This window comes from Manis javanica, chromosome 13, assembly GCF_040802235.1.
Source record: "Manis javanica isolate MJ-LG chromosome 13, MJ_LKY, whole genome shotgun sequence".
Lineage (NCBI taxonomy): Eukaryota > Metazoa > Chordata > Mammalia > Pholidota > Manidae > Manis > Manis javanica.
The window spans coordinates 86331979-86353690 of record NC_133168.1 but is presented as its reverse complement, the minus strand read 5'-3'; the positions used below and the strand labels follow the sequence as shown (position 1 = coordinate 86353690).

The 21712-nt window shown below is 54.4% G+C and overlaps 3 protein-coding genes across 4 annotated transcripts in view; 2 read left to right on the top strand and 1 right to left on the bottom strand.

Annotated features, from left to right (window-relative positions):
- The first annotated feature begins 1431 nt into the window (after nucleotides 1–1431).
- Nucleotides 1432–6350, top strand: KLF1 (KLF transcription factor 1). Its single transcript, XM_037022594.2, has 3 exons — nucleotides 1432–2910; nucleotides 3585–4407; nucleotides 5661–6350. The coding sequence occupies exons 1-3, from the start codon at nucleotides 2824–2826 to the stop codon at nucleotides 5834–5836; spliced, it is 1086 nt and encodes a 361-aa protein (XP_036878489.2). The 5' UTR covers nucleotides 1432–2823; the 3' UTR covers nucleotides 5837–6350.
- A 635-nt stretch (nucleotides 6351–6985) lies between these two features.
- DNASE2 (deoxyribonuclease 2, lysosomal) lies at nucleotides 6986–9532 on the top strand. Its single transcript, XM_017664525.3, has 6 exons — nucleotides 6986–7391; nucleotides 7514–7694; nucleotides 7786–7864; nucleotides 8167–8328; nucleotides 8419–8616; nucleotides 9005–9532. The coding sequence occupies exons 1-6, from the start codon at nucleotides 7297–7299 to the stop codon at nucleotides 9409–9411; spliced, it is 1122 nt and encodes a 373-aa protein (XP_017520014.1). The 5' UTR covers nucleotides 6986–7296; the 3' UTR covers nucleotides 9412–9532.
- A 254-nt stretch (nucleotides 9533–9786) lies between these two features.
- The window catches only part of MAST1 (microtubule associated serine/threonine kinase 1), a 25968-nt gene continuing 14042 nt past the window's right edge, over nucleotides 9787–21712 (bottom strand). For both annotated transcript variants that reach the window (XM_037022591.2, XM_017664523.3), the window contains 16 exons: nucleotides 18695–18780; nucleotides 18397–18605; nucleotides 16650–16788; nucleotides 16396–16528; nucleotides 16094–16259; nucleotides 15896–15997; nucleotides 15599–15721; nucleotides 15011–15120; nucleotides 14229–14410; nucleotides 13905–14152; nucleotides 13368–13571; nucleotides 12926–13155; nucleotides 12489–12611; nucleotides 12249–12385; nucleotides 11228–11415; nucleotides 9787–11127 (listed from right to left, as the gene is read on the bottom strand). In XM_037022591.2, coding sequence (XP_036878486.2) covers nucleotides 9869–11127; nucleotides 11228–11415; nucleotides 12249–12385; nucleotides 12489–12611; nucleotides 12926–13155; nucleotides 13368–13571; nucleotides 13905–14152; nucleotides 14229–14410; nucleotides 15011–15120; nucleotides 15599–15721; nucleotides 15896–15997; nucleotides 16094–16259; nucleotides 16396–16528; nucleotides 16650–16788; nucleotides 18397–18605; nucleotides 18695–18780 — 3639 coding nt within the window. In that variant the 3' untranslated portion in view covers nucleotides 9787–9868. The remainder of the gene's footprint in view (nucleotides 11128–11227; nucleotides 11416–12248; nucleotides 12386–12488; nucleotides 12612–12925; nucleotides 13156–13367; nucleotides 13572–13904; nucleotides 14153–14228; nucleotides 14411–15010; nucleotides 15121–15598; nucleotides 15722–15895; nucleotides 15998–16093; nucleotides 16260–16395; nucleotides 16529–16649; nucleotides 16789–18396; nucleotides 18606–18694; nucleotides 18781–21712) is intronic.

Sequence of the window (21712 nt, the reverse complement as noted above, 5' to 3'; positions counted from 1 at the left end):
CCTGGACCCTCCCACTTTCAGGACCCTTCTCACTCTTAATATCCAAATAAAATGGCTTGAACCCTCCTTTCCACACAGCAGGGGGTACATCACCACCCTGAAATGTCTGGGATTCTGCATATCTCTTCTTCTCCTGGTCACCTCCCTCCAGCTATGGCCTCTCTCCTTCCCCCAAAGCTCCCTGCCCTAGAGCTGGCATGGGTGTTGGAGTTCTCTGATGCTCAGGGGGTATGTGTCTGAGGGTAATGACAGCATACATACAAGGAAACCCAAATTGAGGCTCAGGCCTTGCCCCCCTGGGAAGTCCATCATCCCTCCTGGCCACATGCTCCCAGGGGCCTTATTTCCCAGCCAAATGCCCCCTCTCTCCCTATTCCTTTGCCTCATCTTTCAGAGCCAAACTTGCCTGTTCAGTGCCTTATCCAAAACCAAGGAGGTCTCTTCCCAGGAGAGACTGCTTTCCTTTCTAGGAAATCACTCTAATTCCATCCTTTTTTTTTTTCAAGGAGAAATTCACATAATATGAACCATCTAAAGTGTACAATCCAGTTTAGTATTTTCACAATGTTGAGCAGCCACCATTTCATCCAGTTCCAGAACATTTCCATCACCCCAAAAGGGGACCCTGTACCCATTAGTAGCCACTCCCCATTTTTTCCTCCCCCAGCCCATGGCACCACTAATCTTTCTGTCTCTATGGATCTGCCTGTTCTGGATACTTCATATAAATGGAATCTTACCATATGTGATATTTTGTGACTGCCTTCTTCCACTCAGCAATTTTTTTTTTTATGTTCATGTTGTAGCATGTGTCAGAGCCTCATTCATTTTTAGGGCTGAATAATATTCCACTGTATGGATGGACCACATACTAATGGACATTTTGGACTGTTTCCACCTCTTGGCTATTGTAACTAATGCTGCTGTGAACACTGGTGTACTTGTATTTGTCTGAGTACCTGTTTTTAATTCTTCGGGCTATATACGTAGGAGTGGTATTTCTGGGTCATAGGGTAACTCTGGTTTAACTTCCTGAAGAACTGTCAAACTTTTCCACAGTGACTCTGCAGTATTCTGTATTCCAACTAGCAGTGTATGAGGGTTCCAAGTGCCCCATTCCTCACTGACACTTATTTTTCTTAATTATAACCATCCTAGTGAGTGTGTCAAGCTGGCTTTTACGTTACTTTTTACTCCCTCTCCCCCTTGTGGCACATGATAATTTTTTGCCTTTCTGTGTGATTTATCTATGGCACACCAACTCTGACTGTGTGGTGGTGTGTGTGTGCCGGGGTGAGGTTGTGAGCTTTTCCCCATTAGAGTGTGGATTCCAGGTTGGTGTGGTTGTCTGTGTCTAAATGGGTGCGCCCCCTATGGCTGGGCATTGGTAGCTCTGCTATTACATGCCGGGAGGGTGACAGGTGGCATGACTGTGTAAGGGTGTACGTTTTGTGTGGTGCTGTAAAGGATTGTGTCTAATGTATAGCTGTGTGAATGGCTGTGTGCAGCCGTGTTTTATGCTTTTGTGCCTGAGGCTACGTCTATGTTTGACAGAGTTGCGTGACTGCATCCTCTACAGTTCTGTGACAACATATCCAGGAATCTCATGTGTCTGTTTGGTTGGGACTAAATTGTGTGATTTTGTGCGATTAGGTAACTTGTGTCAGTGTCTAATTATGAATTCTATGTCTGAGAGATTGTGTGACTATGACATTGTGCAACCGATGTTGTATATGGCTGCATTTTCCTATCGGGCACTGTGTCTATGTATGATCTATATGGTCTGTGTGGCTGAGGGACCAGGAATCTGTCACTATGTAATTGCATATTGTGGGGGGAGGGACTATGAACTTTGTGTCTGTGTTGTGTGTTCGTGTGGCCTGCCCAGGCTCCCAGGGCACCTCAGTGGAGGTCCCTGGTGCACAACCTCAGATTCCCCCAGTGAGGCAGAAATCAAGCAGCGGCCAGACCAACAGGAGGGTTTGGTGAAGGTCTCCCGCAGATCAGATACTTCCTGTGGCCCCATCCAACCTACCAGGAGAGAGGGTAACTTCCCCTGGCCCAGCCCCTCACACTAGGGCAGCTGTAGTTGCACACACCTCAACCTCCAGGTAGCCCCACTCTGGGGGGCCACACAGGGGGCCCATGGTAGACAGTGGTGGCTGATTGGAAGGGGCTCCTCCTGCCGCTGGGCTTACTCTGGGAGCTCACAACCCAGACAATTTCAAACCAAACTAACCCACCCCCACCCCTCCCACTCACCAGGAACAGAGCTTTGGCTGTTCTGGGCCCCCACCTGATAGCAGCCTCCAACATCTGGGGTGTCTGATAATGCTTGGCTTGGCAGGGTGTTGGTGCCAAGTCCCGCCATCAACACGGTTGCTGTTGTTTATTGGAGGGAAGGGCTGCAGGGCCCTCATCGTGGGGGTGGGGGGTGTCTCTAAGCCCCTTCCCAGAATCTCCACTCTGCCTGTTAGCTCTTCCCTAAGAGGGTAACTGATAGCAGGCTCCCAAGTCTCTCCTTTGGGGACTCAGTGCCTCTCTTTACCCAATCCCTGAACCCTCAACCCCTAAACCCCCAGCCCCTGAATATCTGACCTGGCTTTGGATACAGGGTCATTCTTTAAGGCCCAGCCCCAAACAGGCCGAGGCAAGGTCTGTTCCCCAGAAACAGTGACCCCCGCCTTGCCTGCCCCTTATCAAGGGCTGCAGCCAATCAGCTGAGAGCAGAAAGGAGCCCTCTAAGGGGCCATCAGAGCCTCAGAGCCCACGAGGCTGCCAAAGGAGAGGAGGCCTGAGGCCCAGGGTGGGCACCAGCCAGCTATGGCCGCAGCTGAGACCGCCTTGCCCTCCATCAGCACGCTGGCCACCCTGGGCCCCTTCCCGGACACACAGGAAGACTTCCTCAAGGTGGGGACAGGTGGGGTCTCTCTAGGTGGGCTGCCTGGGGTCCTGGGCTGTGGTCACAGAGTCTGGGGGTCAGGACTGCATCTTGCCCTGGAATCCAGAGACCCAGCCGGGGCTGGGGTTCTCAGCCCAGGTCAGGGGGCTGAATTTGGTCTAAGGGACTATTTCTGCCATAAAACTGAAGCTCAGAGCGAACATGATGGGGCTCTAGGCTCAGTGAGACTGCCTCAGATATCAGGGGAAACAGCAAATGTGTCTAGGGGACATCTAGGAATTAATCCTGGGAATTAATCGTGTTGAAGAACAGGGAAGGAGAGGGAGATTCTGGGGGGAAACTGAGGCAAGGCTGCCCCCTCCCTTCCAGTTTTGGTTCTGCCACCCCTTCCCCCAGTGCCTGAATGTGGCTGCAGATAATGTAAGTCTTATCTCCTGTCTCCAGCCAGACCCTTTCAACCTCTGTCCCTGGAACTGAGGAGGGGGGGTGGAGGTGGGGGTGGTTACAGTGTGAGGGAGTGAGGGAGTGGGACACACTGACATGACAGACAAGCAAACAAGATCCCCTTTCTAGAGCCTCTGGCCAGCCTACCTGCCCCCATTAGAGCATCTGGTCCCCTCCGCTTCGGGACAAAGTACCCTGGTGTCCACTGAAGCCTCACGCTACCGGCTTCCTCCCGCAGTGGTGGCGCTCTGAGGAGGTGCAGGACTTGGGCCCGGGTCCCCCCGATCCCACCGGGCCGCCCCTGCACATGAGGCTGGAGTCAAAGGATGTGCCCGTTAAGGACGAAGACGACGAGAGGGACGCGGCCAGTGCCTGGGACCTGGATCTTCTCCTCAGCAACTTCCCAGAGCCAGGCGGCGCACCTCAGACCTGCTCTCTGGCGCCGGGCGAGGGCTCCGGGGCGCAATTCCCGTTGCCACTGCCCGAGACTCTGGGCTCGTACGCGGGGGGCCCGGGACTGGTGGCTGGGATCTTGGGGCCCGAGGAGCACTCGGGTTGGGCACGCCCAGCCCCACAAGCCCCGGCGCCCGACGCTTTCGTGGGCCCAGCCCTGGTCCCGGCCCCCGAGTCCAAAGTGCTGCCACTGCAGCCAATGTACCCGGGGCCGGGCGCTTGCTCTTCCGGCAACTACTACTCACGGACCGGGCTTTCCGTGCCTCCGGCGCCGGGTGCTCCCTACGGGCTGCTGTCTGGCTACCCTGCTCTGTACCCCGCGCCACAGTACCAAGGGCACTTCCAGCTCTTCCGTGGCCTCCCAGCGCCCGCTCCCAGTCCCACCGCGCCCCCCTCCTTCCTGAATTGTCTGGGACCCGGGACGGTGGGTGGGGGACTAGGGAGGACCCCAGGAGACCCAGGAGGGACCTTGGAGACCGCGCCCCCCAAGCGCAACCGGCGCTCGTGGGCGCGCAAGAGGCAGGCGGCGCACACGTGCACGTACCCGGGCTGCGGCAAGAGCTACACCAAGAGCTCTCACCTGAAGGCGCATCTGCGCACGCACACAGGTGAGGGGCGGGGACCGGGACGGGGCTTTGGGAAGCCAAGAAACCAGGGGTAAGGGGCGGGGCTAGAGGCGAAAACCAGGCGTAGGGGCGGATCCATACGCTAGAGGCGGGGCTAAAGCGAAATCTCAGAGCAAGGGGCGGGGCGTGGGGAGCTAGGAGCTGGCCTAGTACCTCAGGAGCCGGACAGGAAGTAGTGCAGGAGACAGGTGGGAGCAGAAACAGGAGCTGGAAAACCCGAGCAGTGTTTCAGGGAGGTGACGGGTAAGATCTGAGCTAGGGATGGACTGAGGAGCAGAAAGCCTGGCAGGTGGAGTAAGGGGTGGGGCTAGAGGAGGGACTGTCGGGAGAACAAATCGGAACGCCAGGACGCGGCCAAGATACAGGATTCAGGTTTGGGGAAAGCGGGCAGAAGAGTTAGGGTCTCAGGGACCGTAGCTGAGACTATAAAGTGGGTTGCCTGGCATGAAGGCGGAGCCAGACTGTAGGGGACGTGGCTGAGGCTCAGGAGCGGAGACAGGGCTAGAGTCAGTTTCGGGGGCCCAGATAACGAGACGAAACCCAGATGCAGAGGCAGGTCCAGGAGGGCAGGGGTAATAGCTGGGAAACAGAGGGGGAGGATGGGCCTAGGAGGAAAAGCCGGGTCCCCAAGAAGCCTAAAACAGGGGCAGGACCGTGGAATAGCGGTAGGGAGAAGAGGTGAGGCCTATGCTTAGGGGTTCCACAAAGGGTGGGCCGTGTACGGACCTGTTCAGGTATGCAGAGACGCAGCGACGCCAGGCATAGCAGGTGGAGAGCTCAATCATGGGGACAGGGCCTGGGACACCAAATAATTTCGGGGCTCAAGGGCCAACGCCAGGCGCAGGAGGGTACGCGAGTACAAGGGAGGGACTGGAACACAGGGGACAGGGACAACGTATGAGAAGGCTTCAGGACACGCCGGCAGGATACCAGGAACAGGGAGTGGGACGATTGGGGTAGGGAATGAGACCCGGGCCCAGAAAGTGAGAGCGAGTGTGGTGCCAGATCTAGGTACAGAAAAGGTCGGGGTCTCAGAGGATGCACCTGGGTGAAGATTCAGACCCCTCTCCTGAGAGTGAGCTCTTCCCTACATTTTGCACCCTAGGCAACTCACTTGCCTCACCTTAGTCCAGACCAAGGCTGAACAGAGGAGTCTGGCCAGATATAGGAGTGGACCCCAGGGAGGGGTGGGTCACACAGTGGCGCTTACGGCTCCCTCGCTCCCCAAACCCTAGGGGAGAAGCCATACGCCTGCACTTGGGACGGCTGTGGCTGGAGGTTCGCGCGCTCAGACGAACTGACCCGCCACTACCGGAAACACACCGGACAGCGCCCCTTCCGCTGCCAGCTCTGCCCCCGCGCTTTTTCGCGCTCCGACCACCTGGCCTTGCACATGAAGCGTCACCTTTGAGCCCCGCCCCAGCACTTGGACCTTCCCGGGGTCTGGGGTTGGAACAGATCCACGCAGGGTGGTTTTCCTTTAAATGGACCATCGCCGGACTCGCGGCCCCACAGATGCACCGAAAGACCAAGGGCTGGCCCATAGACAGACGTGGGGGAGCTCTAATGGAAGCTCCCACAATCCTCAGCCACAGGGAGCCACACAGAGACGTCTAATGGTCACGCAGACACAGCATGTCTCAGATAGGCAGATTCAGATGGACCCTCGGACACTTCGGATGAAGAGACAGACCCTCAGAGAGCTGGACCTTCAGATCAGCTCACAGGCGTTCCTGGATAGCGGGAGGGGTTGTAGGGTGAGGCTTCCCAGTGACCCTGGGTCTAGGAGGGGGCTTCACACTGTGACTAATGAAGCTCCCTCCACATAGTGGCTGGCATCTGCTGTGAATGGTTATGGGTCCTGTAAAAATGCCGCTCCCAGATAAAGCTTCAGCGTTGGCCTGACTTTGTGGGTTTTGGGTGCTGGAAAATGGGTGGAAGCTGAACCCCCAGAAGTGATATGGGCCTGGAGGCGGGGAGAAGTCGTACACACCTTCACATCCTTATCTCCTAAAACTCAGTGACACCTTTCCGGCACTGCAGGGCCTTGTCACCCTTCCTTCCCCCACTAAAACATCAAGCTATACCGTCCCTGTTTCTTGCCTTAAATCCCAAGGACATTCTCTGGGACAGTCTCCCTCCATTTAAAAGCCCTCAGCCCAGCCCCAGACCAGCACCCTTCACCCTGTTACGATCCAAGTAACCCCCAGGCTAGCTCAGGAGGGCCCCAGAAAACATACAGAAGGAAAAGGGGGAGGATCAGAAGCACAAGTGTCCCTTAAGAAAGTAAAGGTCACAAGAGTTGGACCTCAGGATGTAAGGCAGGGAAGAAAAAAAAAGATTGAATTGGCGAAAGACCCAGAAACCGAGGCAGAGGCGGGATTTCTAGGAAGAGCTCGTATTGGGTAGAACGCGAATTGAACGAGGTGGAGGCGGGGCCTGGCGGAGAGATGTGGGCTATGATTGGCCAGGAGCGGTGGGAGGCCGGACTAGGGAAACCCGGCCTTGAGAGGGCGTCGTCTGGGCCGAGCCAGAGGGCGGGGTCTCTCGAGGGTTGAGTCCGCGGAAAGCTGGAGGCAGTCCCAGGTTGGCTCAGAGGGGTCGGAGCCGGCAGGGAGCGACAGCCGGCAGGGAAGCTCCGCCCCCGGGGAACAAGGACAGCCTTTCAAATCTCAGCTTCTCCTCCAGCAGGCGGGGTATCCATCTTCCTGGCCTTGCCGGGGGCGGAGGGGGGAGCCCCAGGAAACTCACACAGCACGGCCCCAGGTTCCAGTCCGGATTGGGGAAGTGAAAGTCGTCTAGAGGAGGCCTCGGCCTATCCTGTGACCCGGCGCCCCACGGTGCCAATACAGATTACTGGACCTCAGCCCCATGGCCGCGCCGAGCTCACTACTCGTGGCTGCGCTGCTGTGGGTCCCTGTAGGAGCTCTGACCTGCTACGGAGACTCGGGACAGCCTGTAGACTGGTGAGTAAGCGGGCACCGACTATGCCCCCGGGGTCGAGCTGGGGACTTCTGCGTCCTGCTTGAAGCCTGAGCTTTCTTCTTTCCCCCGTCCTCCATGTCTGTCCATTCCTCCCCACTTGCAGGTTCGTCGTCTACAAACTACCAGCCCAGAGCGGGCCCGGGGATGCGGAACAGAGAGGGCTGCGATACAAGTACTTGGACGAGGGCTCAGGGGGCTGGCGCGACGGCGTGGTGCCCATCAACAGCTCGGCGGGGGCCGTGGGCCGCAGCCTGCTGCCGCTGTACCGGAACAATGCCAGCCAGGTGAAGGGGCGCTGGACTGAACTTGGGGTGGGACTCTAGGGCGGGGCCGACCTGGGGGGAGCCTTCACGTTGACCCATCCATCTCTCCCAGCTCGCTTTCCTGCTCTACAATGACCAGCCACCTAAATCCAGCGGGGCCCAGGACTCTTCCAGCCGGGGGCACACGAAGGGTGAGGGCTGGGAAATGGGTCTGGTCTCCGTATGCATTTCTCTCAGGTAACCTCTGATCTGCGGGTGGGTGGGGTGGGAGAGTGGGCTGCTCGGTCAGACCCAGGGCATCTGTTTACTCATCTTATATTAGTGGTGTCCTTCCTCTGGACTTTGAGAATTGACAGCTGTAGAAACTGAACCCAGCAGTGGTCGAGACACTGCCCACACCCTCTCCAGGCCTCCTGTGAACCTAGGGAGCTACTGGTTGCACGTGTTGTTGAGATACCTTGAGCAATCCCTTGGTCTTTGCCTTCTGGTTCAGGTGTGCTGCTCCTGGACCAAGAAGGGGGCTTCTGGCTGGTCCACAGTGTTCCACGCTTCCCTCCACCTGCTTCTGCTGCATACAGCTGGCCTTATAGTGCCCACACCTATGGTCAGACCCTGCTCTGTGTGTCTTTCCCCCTCACCCAGTTCCTGAATATTGGTGAGTGGGGACAGGGAGGCAGGGAAAGTTCCTGATTCCCAGGCCAGAATATGGAATAGTCCCTCATTTTTCTCTCCTCTTGCCCTCCAGGAAGACAGCTGACCTACACCTACCCCCTAGTGTATGACCATAAGTTGGAAGGGGCTTTTGCCCAGGAATTTCCCCACCTGAAGGAGGTGATCAAAGGCCACCACATTCGTCAGGGACCCTGGAACAGCAGTATAACACTCACATCAAAGGCAGGGGCCACCTTCCAGAGCTTTGCCAAATTTGGAAACTTTGGAGATGGTAGGCCCTGACATTGGGTTGGAAAGCTCTTCCTCTGCAGAGGGGTGTCTGATATGTCCATAGCCAAGGGCAGGTCAGGGATAGGGATTAGGACTCTTTGGGAGCTATAATCACATGGAAGATAGACAATTAACAGACCTACGTTCAAATATTGGTTTCTGGCTGTGTGATGAATGATTTAACCGAGGCCTCTGTTTACCCACTTGAAAAATGGCGATATCTACTTGGAGGAATTGTTGTGAATGAAGTGATGCATGTAAAGAATTTAGTAAGGACTATTAATATTGCCAGGAAGTAACAGCTGAGGAAACAGCTGATGGGGAAGTGGCCTAGGTAATCGCTAGTAGTGACCCTGCCCCTGCCCATGTCCCCTTTCTGTCCTCTATAGACCTGTACTCTGGCTGGTTGGCAGAAGCCCTTGGCAGCAACTTGCAGGTCCAGTTCTGGCAAAATTCTCCTGGTATCCTGCCCTCCAACTGTTCTAGGGCCCGGCATGTGCTGGATGTGACCCAGACAGCCTTCCCTGGGCCAACTGGGCCAACCTTCAATGCCACAGAAGACCACTCCAAGTGGTGTGTAGCCCCAGAAGGGCCCTGGGCCTGTGTGAGTGACATGAATCGGAACCTCAGAGAGGAGCACCGGGGAGGGGGCACACTGTGTACCCAGCTGCCAACCCTCTGGAAAGCCTTCCAGCCTCTAGTGAAGGCATGGGAGCCCTGTGGGGAGGAGAGCAGGGTATTCTCTGCAGGAAGCCCAGTGGACCATAAAAGAGCTAAAGCTCAGGAGCGAGTTTAGACTTCAGCTTGAACCCCAGTTTAGTTAATTAACCTGTGACTCAGTCTACCCATCTGCAACATGGAAGTACTAACACAAAGACTCAAGATTTTTCAGGAATAAAAGGAAAGTGGTGGCCAGGGCGGTTAGCCTTTTCTTCAGGTGGGTACTGGGACTCAGAACAGCATTGCAGGTCCTCTTCTCTCCCTAAGGGTCTGGGGCAGCTGGTGTGCAGGTGAGACCCAAAGTGGGACCAGGAGGAAGCATCCAACCAAGACTCACGTCCTCTCTCTATGGTAACCAGGACTGGTGCTCCCACCCTCAACAAGCACACAGGCAAGAGGATGGACACACGTGCCTGGCTTGCCAGGGGAGCAGTAGGGAGCCCCAGGAAGCTCACGCAGCACAACGCACTTTATTTATATGTGTACATATGTATACAGGTGGCTGTACAGCGCAGAGCCAGAGGCCCTTTTGGCTATGGACCTGGGGGCATGGGACAGGGTGCCCCTTTTTTGGTCAGGCCTGTTGGGGGTACAGCTTCAGCAGGGCACCAGGAGGTTGGCCCCACCTCAGGCTTGGTGGATGGGACCATGAGGGAAGCAGGTGGGGCTGGGGGCCCTGCACTGCTGGGCGCACTCTTTGTCGGGGCTAGGGAGGGGGTCTGGGGATCCGGGGAGAGCTTGGGAGAGACGGACTTGGAGCGAGGCCCGCTCAGCGTGGTCCGCTCCTCTACCACCTCCAGTACCCAGCACTCCCGGCCCCGGGGGACCTCAGGTGTGGTAGGCGCCAGAGTTGTTGGTTTCTGTGACCCCTTGGAGTCCAAGCCAGGAGGTTGGGGCGCCTTGGCCTTGGCCCCAGGCCGCACGGGCTCCACAACAATGGGTACCGGGGCCGTGCCTGCCTCGCCGGAGCTGCTGCGCCTGCCTGTCTCGTGTTCCTGCACCGGGCTCAGCGCAGCCTTGGCTACAGCCCTGGCTGCCCCACCCAAGCCATCCTCCGTCTGCACGCTCTGGTGTCGCGTCCCGCTGGCGTCCCGCTCCAGGTTCCGGCCCCCGGAGGTCGTCGCGCGGGGCGGGGTGCACGCCTCGGTGCCACCTGGGGACTCTTTCTCCTTACTCGAAGCCTGCAGCCTGGGGGCGCCCTCGGACAGAAGTGGGTCCGTGCCCAAGCTCAGGGGCGACTCCTGGCGACCTAGGCGGCGGACAGCGACCTGCCGGGGTGCGCCAGGACCCTCGACGGAGGGCGTCTCGCCATCAGACTCAGCAAGGCTATGTAGCGCCAGCTCGCCGTGGAAGTCCTTGCGGAAATCCGGATGGCCCACCTCCAGGCTGTGTTTGCGCAGCGCACCCTTCTTGTCTGCGCCCAGCGAGGCTCCCAGCTTCTCTGCCGACTGCACGCGCTTGAGCAGCGGCGAGCGCGGAGGCTCAGCACTCTTGGGGCGCGGACGCACCACTGGCGGCGACGAGTGCAGCTTGGCTGGGAAGCTCTGCGTCGTGTGTGAGCTGCCCACCGTGTGGCCCGGCAGCGGCGGCGGCGATGCCTGCGTCGGGGAGGGAGTATGCGCCAGCGGCGAAAGCGGAATGTTGCCTGCAGACTTGCAGCGTGCAGAGCGGTACTGGCGGTGCAGCTTGGGCGACAGACCATGCAGCGTGCTGGGCCTGATGTGGTGCGACGACGATGATGCAGGAGAGTTGGGCGTGCTGGAGGCCGGCGAGCTGCTCTGGGATGAGGCTCCTGCCGGGAGGGAGGGTGTTGCAAGTGGTGCGCTGAAGGCCCCACCCAGATGCCCCCAGCCACCCGGCGCCCTAAGCCCCAGCGCAGGCGCAGAGTGTACCTAGGTAAGCAGAATCAGGCGTGGAGCGGTAGCTGTGGGTGGGCGAGCGCGCCGGCAGCCCGTGTGTGGGTGAGCCCGGGAGGCTGTCGCTGGACGACAGCGAGCGGTTCAGGGATGACAGCGAGCGGCTAGTGTGCAGCAGGTTCGACTGCTTCGTGATCTTGCGGAACAGCGAGCTGCGCTTCTTGCTGAAGTCCAAGGAGAATGCCACCTAACCTTGACCAAACTGCAGAGCCCCGGCCCCTCCCACTTCGGGGATTCAGGAGCACCCCTGGGACCGCCCACTCTTATGGCCCCTCCTCCTCAGCTACAACCCACCTATCAAAACAAAGAACCTCTCCTAGCTCTGGTCCTATTTGGCTCCCCTCCCCTCAGGCTCCACCAATTCCTTTCTGGGCATTCCCAGCCCAAGCTAGGAACACCCATCAAAACAATCGACTTTTCTGGCCCCGCCTACCTCTCTAGCACCTCCCTCTCCGCTACAACCCACCCAAGGGTCAGGAAGAAATTCACCTTGCTCGGTTCAGTGTTGCCCCTCTCATTCAAACCCCACTCACTACTTGTGCAGGCCAAACCCACTGATCAAAACAGAACACCCTCCTGGCCCCACGCACCTCTCCTAGCCTTCCTACCTATAAGGTAAGAAATTATCTCAACTGGCCCAGTCATGTCGGCATGTTCTTTCCAGATAGAAATCTCCGAGTCCCTCCCAGTCTTATAAATACATCCAACTGGGCAGGACTATCTGCACAGCGCCCTCTTTAGTCAAGAACAGGCCCTGCCCACCTGCCCAAAAAGCCCATAAAACTTTTCTCCTAGCCTACAGACTAGCACAGCTTCCTTTCCTGGCTCCTCCCACTTTCTCAGCCCCTCCTCTGTCCTCTGGTTTTTGCTCTTCACTGGGGGGCCCTGGCTACCTTTACTGTGCCCCTTCTTTCCTCACCTGTGGCCCTCCCACATAAGCCCCGCCCACTGCTAAAAAAAACGAGTTTATCAAGCCGCTGTTTATGGCCCCACCCACCTCTCCTGGCCCTCCTTGGCAGAGGGCCTCTTGTTCCTCCGAGCCATTTTGGCCTTGTAACTGCTGCGCCGCGCAGGGCCGATGCGGATGGAGGTATTTTCGAAGGGCGTTGTGGTCACCGCTACCTTATTGCCACTCTAAGGGAAGAAGCAGGGGAAATGCTCTGCTCGCTCCAGCTGCCCAGGCTCTCTCCCGCCCTCTCCCACCCTCCCTCCAGTTCGTGCCGTCCCTTGCTCTCACCTTAAGAATCAGCTCGACGACCTCCGGATGCACCATGCCATGCACAGGCTCCCCGTTCACGTGGGTGATGAGGTCCCCAGCACAGAGCCCCGCCTCCTGGGCTGGGCCCCCCTCCTCCACGTGCTGGGGATGGGGCACCCCACAGGGGCAGAGTTAACAGGATTGGTAACAAGGAAAGTCCATAAGTTTATGTGCCAGACACCTAGTTCCTCATGCACGGTAATCCTCATAACACCTTATGATATGTTAATTTCCCCCATTTTACAAATGAAGAAACTGAGGCTCAGAGAGGGAAGTGACACCGTGGGTCAGAGGAGTCTCATCCAGGTTGCCTGGTTCTAGAGGGTGAACTGTCCCCCTGTCCCTTGGGGGCGGTGTGTGGGGTGTCTTCTCTCCCCTTGACCCTGGGACACAGACCACACGCATGAGTTGCTCACCCAGACAATGTGGTGGACACTGTAGACATCTGAGTCACCCATGTACACGCGGATGGCACGCAGTGTGAAGCCGTACTTCTTGCCCGAGCGCTGAATGGTGATGGGGGAGCGAAGCCCACTGACAGCCGGGGAGTAGTCCCGGCTGGGTGAGGAGTCCCGTGAGGACGGGTTGGAGGAGAGAGAGCGTGGAGACATGGGGCTGGCCAAGGGTGAGCTTCCATGGGGGTCCACTGCAGACACAGAACCACGGTCAGAAGTCAGTGCCAGTAAGACACTGCTCTCTCTGTATCTGCTCCACTCTCCTCCCAAGTCAAACAAAGCCCTAGCGCTCTCATTAGTCCATCCCAGAGCCAATCACTGTGGACGGGGAACATACAGTGTTTTCATTGGCTTATCCTGACACATATAGGGGCAGCCCCTTCCCACTGGGGCCCAGTGTCACCTGCAGGAATCATAACAGACAAGGCAGTGGCTGAGGCTGACTTGATGACTTTGCCCCCCGTTCGAGGTCTCTTCTCTACCGCGGGGTCCCCTGATAGCTGTTGGTGCCGCGCACGGCGCAGAACCAGGTCATTGGTGGCCCTAGGGCCTGATGTGTCCCCATCCTTCGAGGGTGGGCAGAGGTCGCCGGGGTGCACACGGTCAGCTGTAATAGAGCAGGTGGGTTAGAGGTCAGTCCAAAGTCATGGACTTCTGCATGCTGTTCCCTCTGCTAGCATGCTTGCTCCACTTCTCTCCCTTGCTGGATTTTGAGTTTCATGACAGCAAGTAATCTATGCATCTAGCACAGCTCCTGATACAAAGAAGAGATCAAATACATGTGCTGACTGAGCATGAAATACGGGGTCTTTCTCCTGTTGATGAGAACCCCAGGTTGAGTTCAAAGAGTGGGTGAGATCTTGCATAAACAGCACCAGGCTTATAGAATGCTCGGTATTTGGCCACTGGATTAAGGCAGGCGGCAGGAGGCGGAACTCACTGGCCTCTGGGTCCCCGGCGCTGGGGGTGCCATCCCCGTGAGCTGCTTCTTTGGAGACCCTCGCATCCAGCGAACTTGGGGGGTCGGAGCTGGGCCGGGGAGGCCTGCGCAGCCGGGTCTCATCCTCGTCCTCTTGGGGGGCGCTGAAGCGGCTGGGCTCCAGCAGCGCGGAAAAACGGCGGCGGGCGCCCAACGGAGGGCTGGCCTCCCCCTCCAGGAAGCTGGCCTCCGATGCAGAGAAGCGTTTGCTGCGCAAAGGGGCGTGGTCAGAGGAGACACGCCCCTTTAGGCCTCATCCCCAAACTCAGCCCTGCCCTTGCTCACATCTCCGGGGAGCCTCCTCTCCAGGTCTTCTCACGCAGGGTCAGGCCGCCCAGGCCCTCCCGCTTGCTGGCCACCTTCTCCTCTGGGCCCTTGGCACTCGGTTCCCGCTTGCTGGTCCCCGCTGCGGCCACGGGGGTCGTCTTGGGTTCGTGCTGTGACAGCTGCTCCATGCTACTATACACCTGCAAGGGCGAGGGGGTGGTGGCAGGAGGAAAATCAAGCTCCCAGATCCCGCCTTCGCTCCCAAACAAATCGGCTTCCAGCAAGTGGACCCGCCCAAACCACGCTCCACCTTCCCACGGCTGCACCCCCCACCCCTCAATTCTGGGCTGTCACCAACCACAGTATTTTTCAGCTCAGGCCCCACCTCCCAACGTTAAGCCCGGTCCTAAGAACCTGCTCTCCTTCCTGGCCCACCTCCCAGGCCCCCACCCGATGATGTCCACCCATGCCCAGGCTAGGCCCTTCACCACTCTACACTTTGCTCCTCAAAGGGAGGCCTGGCCCAGCCTTGCCGCGCCCTGGCTGCTCCTTCTGTACATCCCCAGGTCCTGACCCCGCCTCCTCAGGCCTAGCTCCACTTCACGTGGGCTTCTTTTCCACAATTTGTCCAGGTTCGTTAGGCTCCACTATCACAAGATGCCCACGCTGCCTTCCCAGGACCCCTCACTCCCAGACCTCTGCCCTCTTCAGTAACCTCCCCAGCCTGAGACCTCGGGCCTGCACCCTGCTCGCCGGGGCCCCTCAGGCCCCGCCCCGCCCCGCGCCCCGCCTTGGCTCACCTTGCTGAAGCGTGGGGAGCAGGAAGAGAACTGGCGAATCTCCACAGGCTCCTCCTCCGTCGTGTCGTCTTCGTCATAGGAGTTCACGTGGTGATACCTGTCCGAGCGGGCTGGAGAGGGTGGGCGGGCCGTGAACCGTGAACCCAGATCATATCCCCACCTGAGCCGCGGCCCGGGGCCAGCCTGGCCTGCTGGTCCCGCCAAGCCCCTGCCGCGCTCCCGTATCTGATTCAGGCCCCGCCCCCAGGCCGGGCCCCTGCCGCACTTTCGGAGGCTCCGTCATCCCCTCCTCCAGAGATGCCACACCTCCATACCCCAAGTAGGGCGCTTTTCACAGCGGCTCGTCTAGGGCCTGGCGTCTTTCTGGGTCCCAGCACCGCCTTCTTGCCCAGCCCTCGCCCAACTTTGGAACCCACCCTGTCCCTCCCTGCCCTACCTCCACCCCAATCTCGTTTCTCACCTTCTTCGGAGGCTGAGCCCCGCCCCGATGGGCCACGCCTCCCAATAAGCCCCACCCCCGCCAAACCAGTCCCCTCCTTTCTCTGGGAGGCTGGTCCCCGCCTCCAAACCCGCGCCGTCCTCACTCACTGTCAAAGTAGCTGGTGTCATCCTCAGACTCCAGGTGGGGGATGAACTCGGCCTTCTGCCTCAGCAGACCTGTCCAGTCCAGGTCTCGGAAAAAACTGTGCTGTTTCACCTCAAAGGCACCACCTGGGAAGGAAAGGGTAGAGGTGAGGGCAGGGGAGGGAATGCCCGGACAACTAACAGCCAGCCCAGCAGCCCAGCCGTCCACCTGTCTCCTGCCCCAGAGACACAGCCTTGGAACCCTGCTGCCTGACAAGGGGCCCTGAGCCCCCGGCCTCTCTAACACAGCAGACCCTTTACCTGCCCCGAGCCGGACCAGGGGGTTGGTCTGCAGAAGGCTCGATATTAGGAGCTGGGCGTCTGACGGCAGGGCCTCATCCCCCTCCGGCCACAGGATGTCATCTGCAGAGGAAGGTGGGGGGTCACTTTTGGAGTCCAGGAGGCCTTGGGCTGGCCTAAGTCCGCGTGCGCCCACTTGCCCACCACGGAGGCACGCACCGCTGATGACCTGTCCAAAGAGTTCTTCAGGTGTGTCTCCGAAGAAGGGCACGCAGCCCACTAGGAACTCGTAGAGAATGATGCCCATGGCCCACCAGTCCACCGGCTTGCCATAGCCCTGGCGCAGGATGACCTCGGGCGCGATGTACTCTGGGGTCCCACACACCTGGGGGCAGGCCGTCAGCCTGCGCCCTGGCCACAGGAGGGGCCTCGAGGGGGAGCTGAGCCCCCCACCAGGCCCTGGGCCCCATGATCCTGCTGGGTCACTCCACCCACGGTGAACCCCATGCCCGCACACACACCTGTTTGTCCAGGAACTCCCGGGCATCCTTCTCGATGTGGCCTTCATACAGGTTGGTGGTGAGGCTCATAAGCCCCATCTTGGAGAGGCCAAAGTCTGTGAGCTTGATGTGCCCCATGGAGGTGATGAGAAGGCTGCAGACACAAGCAGGGGTCTCTGAAACGAAGCCCATCCACTTCACCCCTGGCCCTTCCATGACAGGGCCTCCAGAGGAGCAGGGAGGGAGTGATGGGAAAGGGGAGCAGTCAGGCTCACTTGTCTGGCTTGAGGTCACGGTGCACAATACCGTAGTTGTGCAAGTACTCCAGTGCCAGCACGGTCTCAGCGAAGTACATGCGGGCCATCTCCACAGGCAGTGCCCCGATGTTCTTTAACAGAGTGGCGCAGTCCCCCCCTGTGGGTGAAGGCAACCCACATTACACCGGAATCTGCAGCCTTGAGCTGAGCATTCACCGTGCACCACAGTATCAAGTCCTCACCCCATGTTACTCCACTTTGCAGCTAAGAAGACTTAGGCTCAGAGAGGAGCACCCCCTCTCCCAGTCACATGGGGAGCGCCCTCTATGGGGCTCCTCCTGTTCTCTTGGCCGCACCCCACAGTCAGCATGATTGCCCAGTTTTACACATGAGGAGACACTCAGAGTGACTGAGGGTCCTGCAGGGAGAGGATGGCGCCTCCAAACCCAGACACCTTCTCGTGTAGGACTCCAGGTCCAGTGCAGGCCTCAGAGAGGGCCCTGCTCCCCAACGTCCCATTGGCCTTCGTGGGCCTTTGGGTCCTCATTACCATCCTCACTGTATGAAACAACATGGTCTCTTTTGGCCTGTTTTGCTTGTTCATTGTCTGTCTATACAGACCAGAATGCAACTTCCATGAGGGAGACATATGTCTACCGGGACACCACTGTGTCACAAGAGAGACCACGAGGGAACATCTGTTGTGTAAATGGGTGGTCGGTTAAGGCATGGCACAGCTGTAGCCCCATGAGATCATGTGTGTAGCCTAATAACCACAATATGTGTGTATTTGGGCAATGGAAGTATTACTATTTGGGTGAATATAAGCATGGATGGATGGATAAACATGAAAAAGATACACATTGGTGGTTGGATGGATGAATGGCAAATGGATGGAGTAACTGATGGATGAATGGGTGGACATAGCTAGATAGATGAGATGGTTGCTAGAATGAACAAAAATGGATAGATGGGTGGACAGATGGATGGATGAGTGGGTGGGTGGATGAATGGAGAGATGGATGGATGGACGGATGGATGGATGGATGGATGAATGGGTTAATAAATTGGTATTTATGGATGGATAGTGGTGAGTAGGTGGGTGAATAAATAGATGGATGAATGAATGGCAAGATACATAAAAAGATGGATAGATGAAAAATACATGTACAACGCAAAGCATAACCCTAAAATAAACTGTGGACTTTAGTTCATAATGCATTCATATTGGTTCACCAATTATAACAAACATGTCACTCTAATGCAAGATGTAAGTACTAGGGGAAACTGGGGGAAAGGGAGTGTGGGGGAACTCAAAGTCCTTTCCAATTAATTTTATGTAAACTTAAAACTGCTCTAAAAAATGAAGGCTATTGATTTTTAAAAATAGATGTATAATGGATAAACAACCAGGTGTATTGACAGACTAATGGATGGATATTCAAACCGATGGATGGATGGGTGCATAGAGACAGTACATAGATATATGGATAGAAAAAGAGATGAATTAGCAAATAAATAGATGGGGGATGGGTGGAGGGATGTGCCTATATTGACAGAAATGAAAACAGATAAACCTACTGGTGGCTGGATATAAACAGATGGAATGGATGATCAATGACTGGATAGATAAGTAGGTAGATAAACATAAAGGTGAACAGTCAATATGGATAGTAATATGGTGCCTGGGGATCAGGCAGGTGCATAGGAACCCTGACCACCATGCATTCCTGCATCCTCCCCACAGCCCCACAGGCAGCCGTACCTTCCACGTATTCCATGACCATGCAGAGGTGGCGCCGGGTCTCGAAGGAGCAGAACATGCCAACCACAAAGGGGTTCTCAGCGAAGGTGAGGATGTCACGCTCCACGAAGGCCTGTTGGATCTGGTTGCGCAGAATCAGGTTCTGCTTATTGATCTTCTTCATCGCAAAGCGCTGCCTGGTGTCGCGGTGCCGCACAAGGTAGACAGCGCTGCAGGGGGAGAGAGCGAGGACTGGCTGTCACCTCCGAGACACCCGGCCTCCGCCACCCTCCCCCCGCCAGAGCCCCGGGTGGCTCACCCATAGGCACCATTGCTGATGAGTTTGATGGTCTCAAAGTCGTTTTCTCCAGGGGGTTTCTTAGCCTTGGCGGTGCTGCTACGTCCCTGCAGGATGAAGATGGAGACCATCACCACCATAAAATAAGATCCAGACTCATTTGCATTTTACACATGAGGAAACTGAGGCACATAGAAGGGGTGGGTGAATCCTTCATCCAAATGCGACTGAGGGAGTAATCAAATCAGGACTTGAACCCAGGACTACCTCTGAAGCCATATTCCTAACTTCTTTCCATTAGGAAAGAAGCCTACAAAATGGATAACCACCCTAATATATGAAGAGCTCCTAGAAATCAATACCAAAAAGCCTACCAATTGAAGAGAAAAATAGGCAATATATGTGAACTAAAATTAGAGCTCTGAATCATAGGAAAAGATGCTGAACCTCACATATAGTGACAGAAAGGTAAACTAAAATTATCTAAAAATACCGTTTTTCAACTAGTAGACTGGCCAAAAAAAAATCCAAAAGGCTAACACACTCAGTGGGAAAAACTGGGGAAACAGGTACTTTGATACCCTGCTGTTGGGACTGAAACTAGTACAACACCCATGGAAGGTACTTTGCTATGTACCAGAATTACAGACTCATGTTCCCTTTGAACCAGCAAGTTCACTTTTGAATGAATGCCTTAGATATGCTTGCATATATGAAAAATGACATGTAGTATACTGCTCATTGCAAGATTGGAAACAATCCATATGTTCATCTACAGGCAATTGTTTAAATAAACACATCTTTATAAAGGCATATTGTACCACTGTTAAAAAGAATGAAGAATTTCTTAGTACATTGATTCAGACAGTTCTCCAAAGTATCTTATTAAGTGGAGGAAAAAACAACAAACAGTATGTACTATATACTTTGGTATAAAAAAATTGGCAAAATAGAGCTATCTAATCATATTTGGGAGTACTTGGCAGTACATATAATAATACTTGGGGGTACAGAGGGAAATAGGGAACAAAGATGGGTGTAACATTTTTCATTGTATACATTTTTAAATTATTTTTCTTTTTCTTAGGTACAAAGAGATTTATTACATAAACACTTCACAAAAAGATCTATGAGATAAAAAATATATTGAACTTGTATGCTCCTAAGAATATAGCCTAAAAAAGTCTAATACAAAAATTGACATTTACAGGGAGAAACTGCTCAAAACAAGGATTTATCATTTATCTCTCAGAAAATGTTAGTCAGGTAAAAAAATGAATAGGGAGATGGAAGATTTGAATCACTCAATTAACAAGTTTGATTGAATGGAATTATGTAGAATCCTCAAACAACAATTAAAGATAAATACCTTTTTAGAGTTTTAGACTTTTGAGTGATGTCATTCCATTACCTATTCAAAAAAATTAAACAAATGGCATGTATAGTGAGATTCTTTTAAATATATATATATATATAAAGGAAAGGTGTGTGTGTATGTATGTATGTGAATTCATAGACACAATTTGAAACAAAGATTACAAACTCAAATGCCTTCAGGAGCCAGGTAGGCCAGGAGGGGGCCATGGGAGACTGGGGAACAGGTATAACATATCACAGGGCAGCCTCCACTCAGTGCCAGCTGGTTCCACTATAGTGTTGTTAGAACTTCTGATTCAAAAAAAAAATTTTAATTAAAGTATTGTTGATATACAATCTTATATTGGTTTCAAATATACAATACAGTAGTTCAACAATTACCCATATTACTAAATTCTCACCCCTTCTAGTACAGTTACTATCTGTCAACATAGAGATGTTACAGAATCATTGACTATATTCTCCATGCTGTACTACTGTCCCTGTGACCAACTTATGATTGAGAACTTTTGTGCTCTTTTATCCCCCTTGCCCCTGCAACTTACCCACCCCAACTCTTTCCCCATGGTAACTACCAGTCACTTCTCAGTGTCTATGAGTCTACTGCTGCTTTGTTCATTCTGTTTTACTTTGTTTTATATTCCATAAATAAGTGAAATCATATGGTATTTGTCTTTCTCCACTTGGCTTATTCAACTGAGCTTAATACTCTCTAGATCCATCCATGTTGTTGCAAAAAAAAAAAGGCAGGATTTCTTTCTTTTTTATGGCTGAATAATATTCCATTGTGTATATGTACTGCATCTTCTGTATCCATTAATCTATTGATGGATACTTAGGTTGCTTCCATATCTTACTATTGTAAATAATGCAGCAATATACATAGGAATGCATATATTTTTAAATAAGGGATTTTGTTTTCTTTGGGTAAGTTCCTAGAAGTGGAATTACTGGATCAAATGGTATTTCTATTTTTAGTTTTTTGAGGGACCTCCACACGGCTTTCCACAGCAATTGTACCAATTTACTTTCCCACCAACAGTGTAGGAGAGTTCCCATTTCTCCACTTACATTTCTCCTCACCAACACTTGTTATTTCTTGTCTTTGGGATAGTGGCCATTCTACCAGTGTAAGAGAACTTCTGATTTTTTTTAAAGAAAGCAGAAACCCATATTCTGAGGCAAAATCTGATTTCTATATTTTGCTTCAAATAAAAAAAAAACACTGGGCAGTTCAGAGAAAACATGTAGCCATTATGGCAGGCAGTGTCCACTAGACATGTGGAAGATTTGTTAAAGTGTGGCCTGGGAGTGGGATTATGGCAATCTTCACTATACAGAGGGACACTGAACTCAAAAGCCAATCAAAGGTTCCACAATAAGTTAAACGTACCATTACCATATGACCCAGCAATTCCACTCCTAGGTACATACCCAAAAGAATTGAAACTGTTGTCCAAACATATACTTGTAGATAAATGTTCATAGCAGCACTATTCACACAATAGCCAAAGAAACAACCCAAATGTTCATCAGTGTGCAATGAGTAAACAAATATGGCCCATCTGTATGTACCATGGAATATTATTCAGCCATTAAAAGGAATGAAGCACTGATTCATGCTACAATATGGGTAAGCCTTCAAAACATCGTGCCAGACAC